Genomic DNA, 18,386 nt, shown 5'->3' on the forward strand with positions numbered 1-18,386 from the left:
ATTCGATCTCCAAGAATTCCTGCCCACACCTTAAGTTTCTGTCTTGTTTGGGTATGCGTTTCCTGGATGACGTGAGGATTTTCTCGCGCCCATATTCGAGTATTTTGTTTGTTGACTGTACCATTTGTACAGAAAGTACTTTCGTCTGAAAATAGTATTTTGTTTGTAATTGTGGGGTCGTTGTTAATTCGTTCCATCCACTGTTCACAAAACTGCATTCTAAGAATATAATCATTAGGCAAGAGTTCTTGAAGATTTCTATCTTTAAAAGATTTGTATTTTTCTTTTCTGATTGCCTTATAGCAACTACTCCTACTTTTTCCGGTATCTTCAGCAAACTGAGTAAGACTATTTGTTGGATTTTCTTCAACGGCCAAGCATACCTCCATTTTAAATTCTTCGTCTACTACAGTTTCGGTTCTTTTTCGTTTTAAGTGAGAACTGGCGATGCATCCAATCGTAATAAATTTTTCATGAAACCGTTGTACAGTTGATCTAGACGGGACGGGACGGTTAGGATAAGACACGGCAAAATTATCTACCACTTCTTGCGCCGACATTCCTCTAACGTAGTTTGAAACCATCTCAATACGTTCCTCCGTAGTGTAAATCGACATTTTAAAGAGTTTTTGAACAATTTCAATGGAGCAATTTAAAAATTATTTTGTGTCACTGTCAGATATTTGTCTACCTGCTTTGAAGTGTAAAGGTAATGAAGGTTACGAGGTGCAGAAAAAGCAAACTTTTTCATCAGAAAAACGTATTTTAAATAGGTTTCTCGCAAATTTTTTTGCAAAATAATGGGATTTTTTAAAGTCTGTTAACTTAAACTTCACTTGTTCCAAGTTTCAATCCTACCGATTAAATAGAACAGGTTCTAACATGGGGTTGAAAATATTACACGTAAAACCCTATGACCCGAGATAAAAAAAATGCACTGTATAGGCAGGCCAGCGGTAGGTATCTGCAGAGGTGCATTTACTTTTTCACGTGTCTTCTCAATAGCTGCATTATGATTAGCCTTTTCTCTTCGTCTCCCCTTCATTACCACTAATGAGAGATGTCAGTGGTGATGAAGTAGCCGAAGAGGAAATTCTGATATTGACAGTAAATAAGACAAAAATATTGACAGATATAATAATTTCGAACTGACGTCCATCGGATATCAAAGGCATGAAAACTAATGCATGAAGAACCTAGTATTTTCACCAATAGAAACGATTTCGTCCTGTCGTATGACGGATGCATGAAAAATTACCCTAAAGCGTAATTAGCCCTAGCGTGAGTTATTATTATCAGGCCAACCACACCAATATCAACTTTATTGAAATTAAAATGTATATCTCGATATCAAATGAGCGTTCAGCCGCTTAAGTGGGGCTATAGAGGGAATTAATCATTAATTATGCACATAATAGTTGCAATTAGGTTAAAACAATGTGTTTTTAAGAAAATAAGTATTTAACAAAGATTTTCATTTTTATTTAAGTTGACAGTTGTTTCAATAACGATTATTAAAAAAAGTTTCTTATGAGCAATAGTATTACACATTCTAAGAAACCTGCAAATAATTTTAAATTACTAAATGATTTAAATAATCAGCTTTTTTTAAGTCGATATTGTTGTTTTTAGTATGCATTAGTACTTTGGACACTCTTCTTTTACGTTTTCTATGTTGCGGGAACTACTATTACGTTGACTATACGTGACCGTGTCGAATGACCTTTACTCTCCTGGAACAAGTCGAAAACGCTATTTAGTAATTTAAATTGACAGCCGACAAATGACAGTTCAAGCTAGTGTTTTGTTCTAAAAATAGAGTGTAATTCCCAGATTTTAGATTTCAAATTTTAAAAATTAATAAGTATTTATAATAAAGTGTACTTAACATTTTATTTTAATCATATCTTTCATATTAATCTTTAACGAATTATTCAGTTATCGGTAAGTAGAATAGAGTAATTTTAATTTAATCTATCAAAATTGAATTATTTGAAGAACACATTTTTTTTTCTTCAATTTTGCCGAATTTAGGTAATCACCGTTACGTATATATAACGATATAAACGTTAAATTAGGAGATAGGAAAATTGATAACTCACCAGCTTAATATAGAATTTATTTATTATCAGTTTTTATCATCATTATATAAATATTATGTGATTAGCCTAAAAAATAAGCTTCAAATAATTATTTTTAAAACCTTTTACTTATAAAATGAAAATAAATAAATAAATAATATAAGTTTATTTCAAAAGTAACAGTTTTATGTAGGTAGGTGCAAAATTATAGGATAAAAAAATTGTGTGTGCACTGATGCAATATAAATATAATCTTGGCATTTCTACACTACTATGAGAAACTACTAGGGACATTAAAAATATTTTATACTTGGAACAATTTAGTAAAATTAATGCTTTATATTATCATTTTTAAACTAACACTTAAACTATATTATTATGTACACAAAGTTCCTACAACCAAGCATTATATATTTCAGGCGCTGCATGTAAGAGACTTCTCTGTCAAATAGGGGTTTATTTTATTATCATTATACAATAGTCTAATGACTGATTTTATATATAATTTATTTATATTCAGTGTTTTAAAATCCTTAAAGAAGTTAACAGTTGGATAGAATTTAGTTTTAAATAGTGCTATTTTACAAAAAAAGAATTGTGTTATTTCCAGAGGAGACAAATCATAGACATACTGGTGGCTGCACCCCAAACACATGCCATTACAGGTTACAGATTAAACTAGTGACTTATATTCTTATATATACTCATAACAGAACTTTTTGACATACCTTGCCTCAAAATATAGAACCTTATACATAAGTTTTCAAATTTTATTACAATTATATTTAATGTTGCAGTCTTATCTTAGATAATTTTCAGCAAACACTCCTAAATACTTGATATTATTGACAGCAGTAGTTGTTGCATTACACTTACAAGTTTGATTATTAGAACAGTTATTCTCTTAAATCACAAAACTCAGTTTCAATCTCCTCCCGAAGATGCTGACATTGTTAGCGAAACACATGTCGCGAATGAAATAAGGAGTTTTGGTTGGTGGGAAAACTGTGATTTAAGTGTCACACCAAAGGTTCCAACCATAGGACTAGAATTATTCTCTTGTATTTTTATTTTTCTATGGTTTTCTTTAGTTCTATGGTATCAAGTTAAGGTCAATGCCAGCAAAACAAGTCTAGTTAGTTAAAACAGGAAATATTTATAAAACAAAAAAATATTGACCTGTTAATTAGGAACACTTGTACGGAAATATAGCACGTCGATGTGGTTGTAAAAAAAAAAATCAAAACAAATCAAATCAAAACAAAACAAACAAAACTGAGTACCGGCGTAGCCTCCTACGAACTTAAACACGACCGTCACGTATGACTGCTAAACTGATACTAAGAATTCATTAAAACTGCAGGGCAAAGTGGTTCAGTTTGCTGATGATACTACCATTTTATGGAATCATAGAGATTCTGATAATGTTAGAGCCCAGGTTTTTAAGGATCTTAAGATTTTATCGGAGTGGTGTGCTGCAAACAGGCTTGTATTTAATGTGGGCAAAACCTTTATTATGGGATTTAAGTGTGACGTTCAGGGCCTTATGTTTAGTGAAAACTCCCCCTTGCAAAACAAAGAAAGCTGTAAGTTCCTTGGTATTACCATTGATGGTCGCCTTCGCTTCGAAGATCATATCCTAAATCTTGCATCAAAATTATCCTCTGGATGCTTTGCAGTAAGAATGGCGGGGCATGAGCTGGGAAGGGTAGTTGCACGTTCAGTGTACTTTTCTCTTATTGAGTCCCACCTTTGTTATGGCTTGCCTTTTTGGGGTTTAAGCAACAAGGGATTATTAAACATAATTTTTGTGATTCAAAAAAAGGCAGTTAGATACCTATGTTCTGCTGGGTTAAGAGATTCTTGTAAACCTCTCTTTATATCTCAAAAAATCCTAACTCTTTTTTCTCTTTTTATCTTAGAAACAGCTACTCTTATTCATAAATGTCCTAAACCTCCCTCTAACACTGGTCATATGACTCGCCAGGTTAACGATTTTCCCTTACCAATCCCTACATCCTCCCTCATGAAGAACTCACTTATATACCTCAGCAAAAAAATTTACAACCATGTTCCTCTATGTATCAGACAAATTTTAGAAGTTAAGAGATTCAAAAAGGAATTAAAATCACTTTTATTATCCAGGGCATATTATAGCCTTGACGATTTTTTTAATGATACCTTTTAACCTGTGCTCTGACATCATTTTAGTGTTTTAGTTTTGTTTCCTGTTAAATAATGTAATTTACTTCTTCTAAATTCTGTTTTATTGACAGCTTTACTTATTTTTTAATCAAATTTATCAAAAAGATGCTTTTTTTCTCAATCTGTTTTGTTATGATTAATTTTGGTAATGTGTGTAAATTTTATGGTAAAGTGTTTTAGAAGTTATGTTTGTTTGAAATTTAAAGTGAATTTGGAATTTTTTAGTTTTTAGGATGCTTGTACACAAGATTTTGTTGTCTTACGTAATATAGCACATTTTCTTTCTTTCTTTCTTTCTTTCTATTTCACTAATATTTGGTAAATCAGCCCTAGTCAAGGATGAACATACAAAATGTGACTTGTCAATATTGAGATACAATACAAGAAACTAAAATCCAACCAGGTTTCAATAAGAATAATAATTTGAGCCTATATAAATACTTCATTTCAAGCTTTTGCTTTTATTATTATTATTGGTGTGTTGTCTGGTAAAATAAAAAAAAGCCCCAGGATGAGGCGTGCTCAAGGATTCTTCAATTTTCACTTGCTGAAAACCATTATTTAAATATGATCTTAAAAGGGTATGATCCTCTTTTGTTCAAGTCTGTCTAGTAAGATGTGATGTGGCACAGTGTCAAAGGCCTTGGTTAGATCTAAAAACACTCAGATACATTTCACTCATGCCTTAAAGCCTGTAAGAATGTGATGCAATGCACTGACAAGTACAGTTTTAGTACCGCAGTCTTTATTTAAGCCTTTTTGCCGTGAGTTAAATAATTTATTTTTACTTATAATATCAATCAGTCTTAAATTATCAGACCTCTCTTTACAATGTTCTTTATTTTTAGTTTTATTGTTCAAATAATATATTGGATACAAATGATACCTTTTTAATTTCCGAGGCTTTTCTAATATTGATCTAACGCCTAATATTTGATAAATATTCAACTAAAAAAATGTTGGATTTTAATGACACAAATTAAAAATCATGCAAAACTAAAATTACTATATTAAAACAAGCAGACCCACTTAATATTGTGAATAATAACTGTTAATATTTGCTTGCTTGGTCCTCCTTGATTATCAATTACATCTTGTAATAATTGATTCCACTAACTTTTCAAGTGTAATCTGAAGTTATTGTGCTCCAAATTTCTTTAATTTATCTTTCATTGATATTGGACGCCTATTTAGTTTATTTTTCAATATTATCCTTAAATTTTCACTTACATTCAAATATGATGATAGTGCTTTTAATAACATTTAGGCAAGGCATTATATAGCAACCATGTTCAAACTCTATATGATGTGTTGTTGAATTATTGCTGTTATAGAACTGGTAATTGTTATTAATGTAAAATTATTGAGCGCCATCTCCAAGGGGCTAAATTCATATTACCCACACCTGCAGATAACATAAATCCCCACATCACTCCACTTTACAGTAGGTTTCATATTTTTTTAATTTCAGCACTTCATTGGGCTTTCTCCACATTGATAGTTTTTCATAGGACCCAAATACCCCTTATTTTGGTTTCATCGGCAAATATTGCCATATTCCAGAAAGCCTTTATTGATACACTCTCAGGCAAATTTCAATCTTGCAGATCTATTTTTTTTGCTAATAAAGGGTTTTATTTATGTTTTATAAGTCTTTCAAACTGTTTCGGACTTACATGTTCTTTCTAGCAATCTTTCCACTTCATTGCATAATTTTGCCACACTTTTTAAGTTTAATTACTTCTGTTATCATCCATCTTTCTTCAGTTTCACTGAAACTCTTATCAGGGGCTAACCTTCATTTATTTTCAACATTCATTTCTATGGTGAATAATAATTAAATTTCCTTCCCCAGTCATAGTTCAAGAACCCATTCTGAAGCCTTTTTCCTGTAAACCAAAAAAAAAAAATGTTGTTTCTTGTGAAATGAACACTATGAACTGAATATAATTATATCCAACCCTTGCTTACTATTAAAGAACCATAGCCATAGAAATCTAGGAAAGTATCAGCACAGTTTCTGAGCATAAGTGAAGAACTACCATTTGGTCCAAAGGAGAGAATTTTCTATTGAGTCTTCTCTGAAAAGATGGAAATCACTGAAAGTCACTGATATATTATATTATGAATGTAACATGAACCAATGGTTAATAAATCAATATTAGTAAATAGAGTTCTAAAAAAAGGCAAGCAGATTGAAGGTTTCTTGCTCATTTGAACTTGAAACTCCAATAATTTTTCATAGAACATTATTTAAGTGTGCCATTTTAGTTATGTAGTTTTGATCACATTGTTTTAAAGTTCCTTGCAATCAGCACTCAGATTGTTAAGAAGAAGCCTGATAATTTAAATGATCCTTTCGACCCCTTTCCTAGAAGGAAAGTTTAAGTTTTTAAAAAGCTTATAGAACAAATAAATCACCAATAGTATTAAATCTTGCACAACATTTACATTATGAATTTAATTCTAGCTCCACCTATATAGCCTGCAATATGAAATTCATAATATTGAAGCTCATATTTAAATGATACAATCAACAGGTTATCAATGGCTTCAGCTAGATTAAGTTCATATGTATATCTGAGGAGAATAAATGAAAAACTATATCTTGTCTATTGGGAATACTATTCCTCTTCACCATATTAATGTATAAATACATTATAAATAAAAGATGCCAGGGAATTATGTAAACATTCAATCAGTACTCCTTGACTACATCTATAGTTGATGAATATTATATACAGAGCTAAGTCAGATTGAGGAGTCATGTACCATGCACTAATAATAAATTTCAAAATTAACAAAAAGTTCAGTGAAGTTATAATTGATATGTCTACTTTAAAAGTAGTATTATGGTTCCTACCTAGCCTATAAATAGTAAAATCATTCATTCCTTTATCTTGTCTTTTCAAGGAATCATGGAGAATCCGGCACCATTACCTTCAGACCATTATAAATTAAAATGGAACAATCATGCAGCCAACTTTCTACAAATATTAACTGAGCATCAACAAGGAGAATATCTTGTTGATGTGACATTATCTTGTGGAGGGCAATATATAAAGGCGCACAAACTAATATTAGCTGCCTGTAGTGATTACTTCAACACCATCTTTCAGGTAGAATTGATATTTTAAGTTTGTGAAATTAAATTTGTAAATATTGATATTATTTTCAGATTCACGCGAATATCCAGCATCCCATTATATTTTTGAATGGCGTCCAATTTACAGATTTAAAATACATATTAGAGTTTATGTATTCTGGTGAAGTAAGGGTTTTAGATAAGCACTTCTCTGACGTACTGGCATTAGGAAAAACTTTACAAGTTAAAGGTAATATTAACGATTAATGCATTTTACTGGGTCTTTTACTAAGGGTGACTAGCAGTGAAATCTCAATCCAGGAATGGAAAAATCTGTTAATAAAGTGGCAAGAAGAAATTGCTGCTCAAAACTAAAATAAGTAAATTATTTCACTATAATTCTACATCTTTAACACTTTTTGCTATAAAATGTCAATATAGGAGGAAAGTCTATTGACAATGACTTTAATTTTAAACAAAGAAAAATATTTATAATTTAGGTTTAGTTCACTTTTTATAACTATTAGTTTATACTTCATAATCATGATCAATCTTCTAGATTTCAATCAGATCCAGATCTACCTTCCTTCAAATTTTATTCAGTAGGTTTAAGACTTATCCAATCCACATAAGATCATAAGATATGAATGGCCAAAACAACAGCAAAAACAGAAAATACGTTAATATTATTAATAAAACCATAGAAACTTATAAGAAATACAACAGACAGGAATTTGTAAATGACTAAAAAACTTCGTATTCTTTGGGAAAAGGATGCCCATTTTACAACGAATTTTTCCGATCCTACTTACCCAAATGGTTGGATTGGAAGCAATGGTTTAGTTTTGTGGTTTTCCAGATCCTAGAATTTAATTGTGCTAGATTTTTACTGGCTTCTTCCCCAAGTAGAGGGGGGCACAATTGGTTGTGACAGTGGCGAGTTCTAATCTACTGTATTAGTTTAATTTGCATTGCCTTAAAACCTTTTGTATATAGGAATTAGCTATTTTGTGCCTATTGAGTTCTATAATACTGGTAACTTTCTTGTATGGTTTTCGAGAGATTTAAGAGGCTTAGTTTTACGTTAAAAAGTTGGAAAGACGGTGTGTTGAGCGGTCGGTGTTACCACGAGTATATTTTTCGTACCGAGAATAATCTATTGTTAAATCCTAGGTTATTCTGGAAACATGTAAGCAATGTTAAAAAGTTAAATACTATTTCTAAACATATGTTTTTGAATGATGAAACTAGTGATGATGATAGATGTGAATGATTTTATTATTTGCCAAATATGTGTCCAACGTATATTCTGATAAAGCATTTCAAATACCTGAATATTATATGACAGCGCTTGTAGATCTTTAGTAGAGGTTTTTGATGACATTCTTGGCTTACAATGCAAAACTTTTGTGGGACCAGATGGCATACCCAACTTGCTACTTTGTGAATGCGTATCTACTCTACTACTCTAATGTCAGTATTTATCGGGGAGTTTGTCAAACTTGCCTTAACTTAAAAGCCAAATTACTAACAATCAACATGGTTTTCAAAAAGGTCGTTCCACTGTTTAATGCTTTTGGTGAAGGTTCACGCAAGTTGATGCTGTATTTAAAGGGTTTTTTCGAAGGCGTTTGGCAGAGTTAATCATGCCATTCTACTGGCAAAGCTCCAAGCTTTGGGTTTTGGAATAAATGTTATTTATTGGCTAAAGGACTATTTACTGGGTCGATCGCAATGTATACGGCTTAATAATTTCTTATCTAGCAGCTTTTCTGTGCCATCGGGCGTTCCTCAGGGATCGCATGTGGGTCCATGTGGATCGCATGTTGTTTTTTACAATCTTCATTAATGATGTAGGATTATTTGTAATAAGTTGTAATTTTTTTATTATTTGCTGACGATTTAAAATGGTTTTTGTCTATTCAAATGTTCAATGTCAATTAATACAAGATGACTTGCATATAATTGCATACTTGCAATCCATAAATGGGTTACTATTCGAAAGCATTAGTGGAAATACGTCATTGTGACCATTAGTGGAAATACGTCATTGTGACATGTTGTTATTTGGACATTGGAAGCTAAAGGAAGCACTACGGCTGTAGTGATTACTACAAAAAACAGTCAACTAAATCCTGATCTCCTGCAGGTCTCAAACATGTTCCAAAATGTAGTAATCATTAGAACTTCCAATATTGTTAGGTATTTCTCTTTTAGAGTTTTTCATAAAAACGTTGGATTATTGCCATTACACTCAGATAAGTGAAGTGTCTTATAATTTCTTACAGATTTTAGCAAAATTTCGAATTGTCTTACATATGCTTAAACTACGCTAAATAACGCCTTCTAGCGATTGTTTTCTTTTAATTGCCAAACCATCTTTTCATAAATACTTTTACTAATGGAGCCCTCCCATGAGTTTGACATTTTCTAGCAAAAAGTATTAAATAAAAATTACTGTTACAGGGATTTTTTAAAAAACAGAACCAAAAAAAAATTTTGCAGGTCTATCAGCTGTGGTTGTTAAAGACTTTCCTGAAGATGTTTATCCGAAAGAAACTAGCACGACTACACCAATCCAACCAAAAAAACCTGTGGTTTATAAGAAACCAAAGCTGACCAAACCAGCCACTGACTTAAAGCCGAAAGTAGAGGAACCGGCTGACGTACTATCACAGTCAAGTTTGCTTATGTACGTTTTTTGCTCGTATCTTTTGGTGAATTTACGGTTTATTGACTTTATAAATTTTTGAAATTATGATTATTTATAGAAGCAACAAAAATATAATACCTTTAAGTGCGCCTATTGTTGAACCTCCGCCGAAAACGATTCAAAACATACACCCATGTCCATCTTTACCCTCTGTTTCATCAGTAACGTTACCAGTTGGTGAGGTAAGGCTACAAAGACACACAAATATGTTCAAGACATTTATTATTCTTTAACTTTCAGACGTATTCTTTCAGTCAAATACTCGAAAAGCCAGCAAGTCCGGTCGTACCCTCTATATTGTCGAAAGCAACGGTTATTCCAAAACCTCCTCACGCCTTTATGATATTTGCTAGTGAATGGAGGAAAAAGTTGACCATTGAAAATCCACGTAAGCATAAATCTTTTATTGTAATTTTTATTATGTTTTTAGTTCAAAATGGCAAAAATAATGTTGTAAATTCTAAATAAAATAAGTAATTTGGCTCTCTTTCGATTTGACCAGAACTGACATCAACTTAATATTCATCTTTTTTTAAGTGTATTGGACTTCTTCCAAAATATGTTTCACTCGATTTGCGTTTTTTTTGTGAATCTCTTCGCTCATTCTCAAGACGCTGCTGTTCTTTATTATATTGTTATTAATTGTTATTAATTGTGGGTCATCATTTTTATTATTTTGGAAGTGAAACAAATAAAAAATAGCTTTTGGCTCGTGGGGTTAAAAAAAATTGTATTGTGGCAGTTAACGTGTTAACGTAAAAGCGTCGCAATACTGAAAACATGTCAAATTGATAGAGCAAGATCTATTGTACGGTAGAAATGAAAATTTCTAATGATATCATCAAACACCCTATATACTAATGTATTCAATTTTAGAGGAGTCTACTAAGCAAATATCGGTTCGATTGGGAAACATGTGGAAAACTTTGCTTCCGGAGACTAAAAATATTTATTATAGGGAAGCAAAAAGGGTCGAGGAGGAACATAAACGAAAATACGCAGAGTAAGTCTTTGTTTAATCAAATATGGATAGTGATTTTTCGAAAGTTTTATTAGCCATTTGCCATTAATAATGAAAAATATTTATTTTAGTTTGCAGAATACCCAAAAAATGCCTGTAAAAAGAAAGGCGGATGAATTAAGTACGACTTCGACCGGCAATAATACGACCCTAAACGGGAATAATTCCGCGGTAAGTTAAAAAAAACAAGTTGTTTGTAACCACCATTTAATAATAATTTCCCAGATATCGAAAACATACATTTATCGTAGTAGAACTAAACTTTAAAATGTGTTCACAATACATTTTATTTTGACTCACATAAATATTTTTTTGTGAATTTTGCAAAGTTATTTTTTCATATATCTTTAGCATTCCTAGGAGATCATTCCATAAACTTGTTATGGTATAAGAAAATGATTTTTTAAAATTCGATGGTATAAAATTTGAAATATTTCAGCGTTTCTTGTAACCATAATGATTATGAGAGAATGACGTAATTTTATTAAAAAGATAAGGTGATTTTTCGGTTTTAATACTATTTTAAATGTATATAACGACATATGTATGATACTTTCGTCTATTAGGCAAATTTAGAAGTAAATTCTACCTACGATAGGGTAATATACAACTACGGTATTGAGAACGCAAACTTCGTGGATGAGTTTTGTAGCTTTTATTTACAGTAATCAAAAATGCATAGTCAAAAAGGGATTTAATAATACATATTTTTTAATTTTAGATAGGTCGCAGTTAACTTTTCGTTAACTTCTAAATCCGAGTTTAATTTTAATTTTAATTGTTGAAAATTTTCAAAATTTAAAGGTAAACACAGCTGTAAGTGGTTGATATATTGTAAACTTTGAGAGTATTTTTACAAACTCTTATATCTGCAACATTTACTGAAAAAAAATTAATTCTAAATTATTAAAATATGAACTACAAAAACTTATTAACTAGGTAGGTACTACTAAGATTATATAATAATTCTAAACTATTTACTTTAAATAACCAATAAAGAAAAGGACTGATGGATTGGACGATTAACTGGAGATATACTTGTCGCAGTTTTTTTGCATTCTATGTATTGGGCATGCAATAGTACATGCAAATAGTACGAAGCATGCAATAGTACGATGAAACTTCAGGTTAATCAAATATTTTCAATGGTTCTGTAGGCTGTTGGAAATGTCACTTTCCTCAAAAGATAGCTTCACTTAATTGAACCATTTTTATGACATATCATACATCCATCTATGATTCTCAAGGGCAATTAATATTAAGGAGCAATGACATGATTATAATTTGTATGATAATTACAAAGAGGGGGCTTAAGTTTTTAAAAATTGTTAAAAAAAACAAGTTGTTGAAATTTCTGGATATTTTTAATTTCATTAATATAAACGTCATAAAGCGGTGGCTTTGAATGCATATTCCAGTAATAATATCTAGTCATTCTAATAATAAAACCTTAAGGTCAACTTACTTTTTTTTCAAGATTGTATTGCTTCGTATACAGTGTGTCCCACTTAAGGGTTAGCCACCCCTCTAAAATTTTTGTTTCTTGACCAATTTTCAAAAACTTTTTTTTGTTGGATAGATGGTCAAAAATGGCACTTATGAGCCAAGTTCGACATTTAGAGAAAGCAGGTATTTGTATTCAAGTTTGAAGTGCGAAAAATCGAGAAGTAGTATTAGCGATATTTATTATTAAAAAATGGTACTGAATTATTGTTCAGGACCACTTAAAACATAAGTGTACCAAATTTGGTTATGATAGTATACAGGGTATTGAAATAAATTGGAGTCAAATTTTTAACAGGCGCAATAACATTCTTAAACAAATACGAATATTCTTTAAATTTTTTGCTAATTGGCATGCGTCTTGAGAACACAAAGGTTGGAAATATCCTTACTATATATCTAATAAACAACAATCGATCATATTATCATACTATTTTGAGCTTTACAATAATACAACTTCATTTATAAATTTTTTAGTTTTATTTCATTGTTAGGTTGCAATTCACACTTCACTAGTTACTTAATAATGTAATGTAGGCTAAGCAGCAAAAACTGAAAATAATTACCTTAAGGAATTACCTAACACCAAAGATAATAATACTACTAGTATTTTATCTTTGCTTAACACTCAAATTTAAAAATTAATGCCACAAAACTAAATATTAGTTCCTTCAATATGTCCTCCATTAATTCTTATACATTTTTCTATGCGTCTTTTGTTGTTTACTATCACCCTTCTTAACTGTACCCTGCTTATTTCATTACACTCTTGTCTAATGCGCTCACACAAATCATGTAGAGTTTGCGGTCTTGATTTGTACACTTTGTTTTTAAGGGTTCCCCAAAGAAAAAAATCAAAGAAAAAGGGAGAAAGGTCGGGGTAACGTGCTGGCCACTGAATTAATGGACTGTTTCGTCCTATCCATCGATTCGGATAATTCTGATTTAGCCTATTCCGCACTACCACTGCATTGTGGATAGGCGCACCCTCAAATTGTATGTGTAAGTTTCTTGTTTCGGCTAACGGCAAATCATCAATTACGTCACTAAAATCACCTTCCAGGAAGAATCGAAGAAAATTAAGTCCATTTAGATTTTCATTAAAGAAAAACGGACCGATTATACGTTCGTTCAAGATACCGCACCATACGTTAATTTTCTGCGAATACTGCCTTTTACATTGTATCACCCAATGGGGATTTACGTTACTCCACATTCTAATATTTTGAGATGACACAATGCCGTTTGCAGTAAATGTTGCCTCATCGGTGTATAAAATATTTTTCAAAAATGTAGGGTTAGCCAAATACTCGCCTTGTAACCACAAACAATATTCCATCCTGCGTTTTTCATCCCCGTGTTCCAAAGTGTAAAGGAATATAGGCTTGAAAGGCTTCTTGTTATTTTTCTTTAAACACCTCCATATGCAATTTTTGGAAATATTTAAGTTGGCACTAACAACTCTAATGCTAGATTGCGGATTAGCATTAAAGTACTCAAGAATTATTTGGTTATTATTATTTGCTCGATTACGATGTAAATGAGGACGTACTCCGCCTACTGAACCAGACTGATCAAACCCTTAGTTCATTCTGGCTATTGTTGAATGGTGTATGTTTTTACCAGGATGTCTCCTGTTAAATTCCGCCGCAGCTTCACGGAATGTTCTAACTCCATCACCAACTAGCCGCACTACTTCAACTCTTTCGTTTAAATTATAATCACCCATTATTGTTCGACAAGCAGTCAAAATGAACTAAATGCATGAAAACTTTGACAAACTGTCAGGAACATTTTCTTTCATAGCATACTTCGGTAAAATTCCCACAAAATAATTTTTAACCAGACACAATCATATCTTTGGAATTTAACAAACAAACTCATAAAAAAAACAAACAAATTGAGCCCAAAATAGTATAATAATTTGTTGAGTTTGAGTGTTTGGAATTTAACAAACAAACTCATAAAAAAAACAAACAAATTGAGCCCAAAATAGTATAATATTTTGTTGATTGTTGTTTATTGAAGGATATTTTATTTCCAACCTTTGTGTTCTCAAGACGCATGTCAATTAGCCAAAAATTAAAAAAATATTAGTATTTGATTAAGAATGTTTTGGCGCCTTTTAAAAATTTGACTCCAATTTATTTCAACACCCTGTATACTATCATAACCAAATTTGGTACACTTATGTTTTAAGTGGTCCTGAACAATAATCCAGTACCATTTTTCAATAATAAATATCGCTAATACTACTTCTCGATTTTTCGCGTTTCAAACTTGAATACAGTAGGTCATGACCTGCTTTCTCTAAATTTCGAACTGCTCATAAGTGCCATTTTTGACCATCTATCCAACAAAAAAAAGTTTTTGAAAATTGGTCAAGAAACAAAAATTTTAGAGGGGTGGCTAACCCTTAAGTGGGACACACTGTATTTGTATCATGTTTTTTCGTCCCACTTTGTGACTGCCTTTTTATTTATTTATTTTTATGACTTATTACGATTTATATTTTAACGAGGTTTGCCTAACTCCAAAATGCTCCTTCCTGTACTAATTTAATGTATCTTTTTATATTTTATGTCTTAAGCCCTGATGATGGCCTACGGATCGAATGATCGAAGGCGCTAGGCAGCAACTTTTAATTTATTATATGCGCTGATTACAAGTAGTCTGTTTTATTTATTAAGCAAGCACAGCGTACAACTGATACACTCATCATTGGAAAGATTCAGACAAAAAATTCTTTAGTTTTACACATTGAAATCTCCCAAGCAAGTAACTCTTTAGCCAAGAAATTATATTTCAGCCAAAATCCAACCGTAAAAACTTATATAATTTAACTTATATAAATGTCTTTTATACTGATATAAAAGACATTTCAAAACTATTTGAAACTTCTATCCAAGAGCATAATTTTAATTACTTAAACACTATAATAATATAACATACTTCAAGCACTAAAAAATTACAATACTTGATTGACATTGTCAAAAAAGGTTTGAGGTTTAAAATTCCATTGTTTTAGGTATCCTCTTCCGTATCTGCAGATCACATCGAGGTTATTGAAAGTCAGGAAGAACGGATTTCAATCAGCGACAGCGAATAAACAGCAAAAAATAGAACCCTGTGAAATCCACACTTTAAAAACCCGTTTCCTTAAAGAGTGTTTTGTTAAGCTAAGTATAAATGTGTAAGACTGTTTACTACTTACCTATAATTAGGCTTTTAAGCGTGTTTCCATTTTGTTTTTCATTTACTTTTAAGTTAGTTTAAAAAAAATGGGTTTCTATCTCATTTACTACCTCATTTTAGTATACATCACAATGTACATATTTTGTTTGTAATACAATGTTTTAAACGTCTGTATTTTGTTTATAAAGAGCTAACTAGACTTTACTTATATTTCTTTACTATATTTAGTAAAAAATATATTTTCATGGTCGCTGAATGAGCTGAATTTGTAATATATGTTGTATTACATATCTTTTTTATTTTATTTATTTGCATTAACTGATTTTATAAAATGCTTGTTTTTGCAATTCTGATATTGGCACTAGATATAAAGAAAAAAACAGCAATTAAGCAAACTTTAAACGTTTTAATCAACACTTCGACATAAACTTTGCATCTAATACGAGGAGCATGTTTGTCCATTCTTCTTGAACTTTTTCGTATAAAGCAGCTTTATTTGCACAATTTTCAATTCATATTCGATGGGATTTAAATCTGGTGATTCACCCGGCCACTGTAAAACTCAGAGATTTTTATTTTTGAAAGTGGTAGACATTGGTAAACAAGTAAAATTAAACATTGTCTTTATTTTAAATTTAGCACAACGTTTTGGTTCGACGTATTGGGTTATAGATATTCGCATTTTATTATCACAACATTTACTTTAAAAGTGACTGGTAGTAGTAATATTTTAAGAATAGTTGACTTTCGGTTCACTTAAACGAAAAGAAGCACCTCTGGTTCCCAGGATAAATGTTCCTTAAGGACAACTCAACGTTTTAACGGAAGGCATTCTGGTCAAAATGTAAGCCCGGAGCATGTTCGCCAACTAATACGCACATGAATAAAAAGAGAAATTAACCGAGATTGATCGACGAAACAGCGCAAATTGATATTCTGGGTCAGGTTGCAATGAATTCAACTTTATCAACTCGTCAAGCAGTTCTAATCAATAAGAAAGGTAGTTAACTTTCGTAAGCCTTATCCCTATAAACTGCAAGAACTGGGTGACGACAACCCGGACAGAAGAATCCAGTTTTGTGTACTAATGACAGATATAATAGCGGTACAACCTCGACTAGAATATATTTATTTGATTTACTAAAAATATTTGATTCAGTGATGAGTGAACCTATTATCTAAATTGGCATGTTAATAATCCTAGTACCGTTAGCAAATTAATGTTTGGGCTGTTATATTGGGAGATTAACAGCCCTAGTATTATTGGTACAATATTTAATAATAATAATAAATCATTTTATTGTTCCAATTAATTATAACAATTTTGCAAGTACAAAACAAATATATTTGTGCCAGGAAATTTAAATGGGTACATATAAGTATGCTGAAATGAGCGGGCTATAGAACCACCAATAGTGCGGGAGTTAGAAAATCGGAGGGACTACACGGATATTTAGCTTTAGAAAAATGCTTACTATAATTCAAACAGAATGGGGCACCTTCTCAATATGTAGTGCCTGTTAGGCAATGGTTAAGATGATTATTATCTTAGACAGTGGAATAGAAGAAGAGGTCCTATTGAATGGCCACCTAGATCCCCAAACCTAACACCTCTCGACTTCCTTTTGTGGGTCATCTAAAACCTGTGCTTCTTAAAACTCAACCTGAGTCACTATAGCAAGAATGCCGTGTATGCAGAGAAACATTTGTAAACGTACGTGAATAACTTAAAAGTATGCTTTATTATTGTCTTCAGAATAAGGGAAATCGTTTTCAACATTTAATTAAATAATAAAAAAATCGAAATAGTGTTTTTAAATATTGTTTTCCTCGATAAACAGAGAAGGATTTTCTGCTAAATGTGGCTTTGTATGCCATCATTGGAAAGCATATCGCATATATAATAAGAGCTCCAAAATGATGTATCACTCGACCCCTCTTTGTATTTAAGATTTTAGAGGTGTATCTCACCTGGTCTAAGCGGTTGCAGAAAAGGGTACGATGATATGCTTGTTTGTGTACCCCCTTCATTTTGTAGAAACTGTTTTCAGCGATTTTTTATTAAGTTTTATCGTTCCTAATATATGGCCCTTTCAGGTTTTTAAATTGTCACCCTGTACACTACAGGTGTGTGGTATGTGACGTCTGGTCATGTAGCGCATTAGTTATTGCAGCGTCCTGACAGTAGAGGTCTCCAGATGTTGGAATATCGTGGGGACGCGCCTTTAACTTACGCATAAGCCCTAAGGTCCCCAACTCCTCAGCGACTTGCGCATGTCCCAGATTTACGGCAGTTCATGCCGACCTACCAAAACATGCAATACAATTGCCAACTTTACTATTTTGTACCTGCAGTTACTTGTACCTAAGATCATTGAATAAATAATATGATTAGTTAAGAAACGCTTAGGTGTGTGATATCCTTCCCCATAATATCTACACTGGGCTGGCTGAAAATCCCTTGGTTTTTTCGTGATGTAAGTTGCTTCCAGGAATCTTCTTTTCTTCGAATGTTGCTCCCTACACAAAATCTTCGCTTCTGTCCAATGTATGTTGTGGCCATTGGACTAAGCGTGTTCTGCT

The 18,386-nt window shown here is 31.9% G+C and overlaps 1 protein-coding gene across 3 annotated transcripts; it reads left to right on the top strand.

Moving 5' to 3' along the window:
• Window positions 1-1,806: 1,806 nt before the first annotated feature.
• LOC126744673 (modifier of mdg4-like) lies at window positions 1,807-15,973 on the top strand. 3 transcript variants are annotated; one of them, XM_050452185.1, is made up of 9 exons: window positions 1,807-1,944; window positions 7,200-7,405; window positions 7,465-7,621; window positions 9,877-10,063; window positions 10,143-10,266; window positions 10,325-10,472; window positions 10,961-11,087; window positions 11,177-11,276; window positions 15,637-15,973. In XM_050452185.1, the coding sequence occupies exons 2-9, from the start codon at window positions 7,205-7,207 to the stop codon at window positions 15,715-15,717; spliced, it is 1,125 nt and encodes a 374-aa protein (XP_050308142.1). In that variant the 5' UTR covers window positions 1,807-1,944; window positions 7,200-7,204; the 3' UTR covers window positions 15,718-15,973. The 3 variants fall into 3 exon arrangements, with proteins under 3 accessions (XP_050308142.1, XP_050308143.1, XP_050308141.1); XM_050452186.1 differs by lacking the exon at window positions 1,807-1,944 and adding an exon at window positions 2,182-2,274; XM_050452184.1 differs by lacking the exon at window positions 1,807-1,944 and adding an exon at window positions 3,055-3,073.
• Window positions 15,974-18,386: the final 2,413 nt, after the last annotated feature.

This window comes from Anthonomus grandis, chromosome 14 (genome assembly GCF_022605725.1).
Source record: "Anthonomus grandis grandis chromosome 14, icAntGran1.3, whole genome shotgun sequence".
NCBI lineage: Eukaryota > Metazoa > Arthropoda > Insecta > Coleoptera > Curculionidae > Anthonomus > Anthonomus grandis.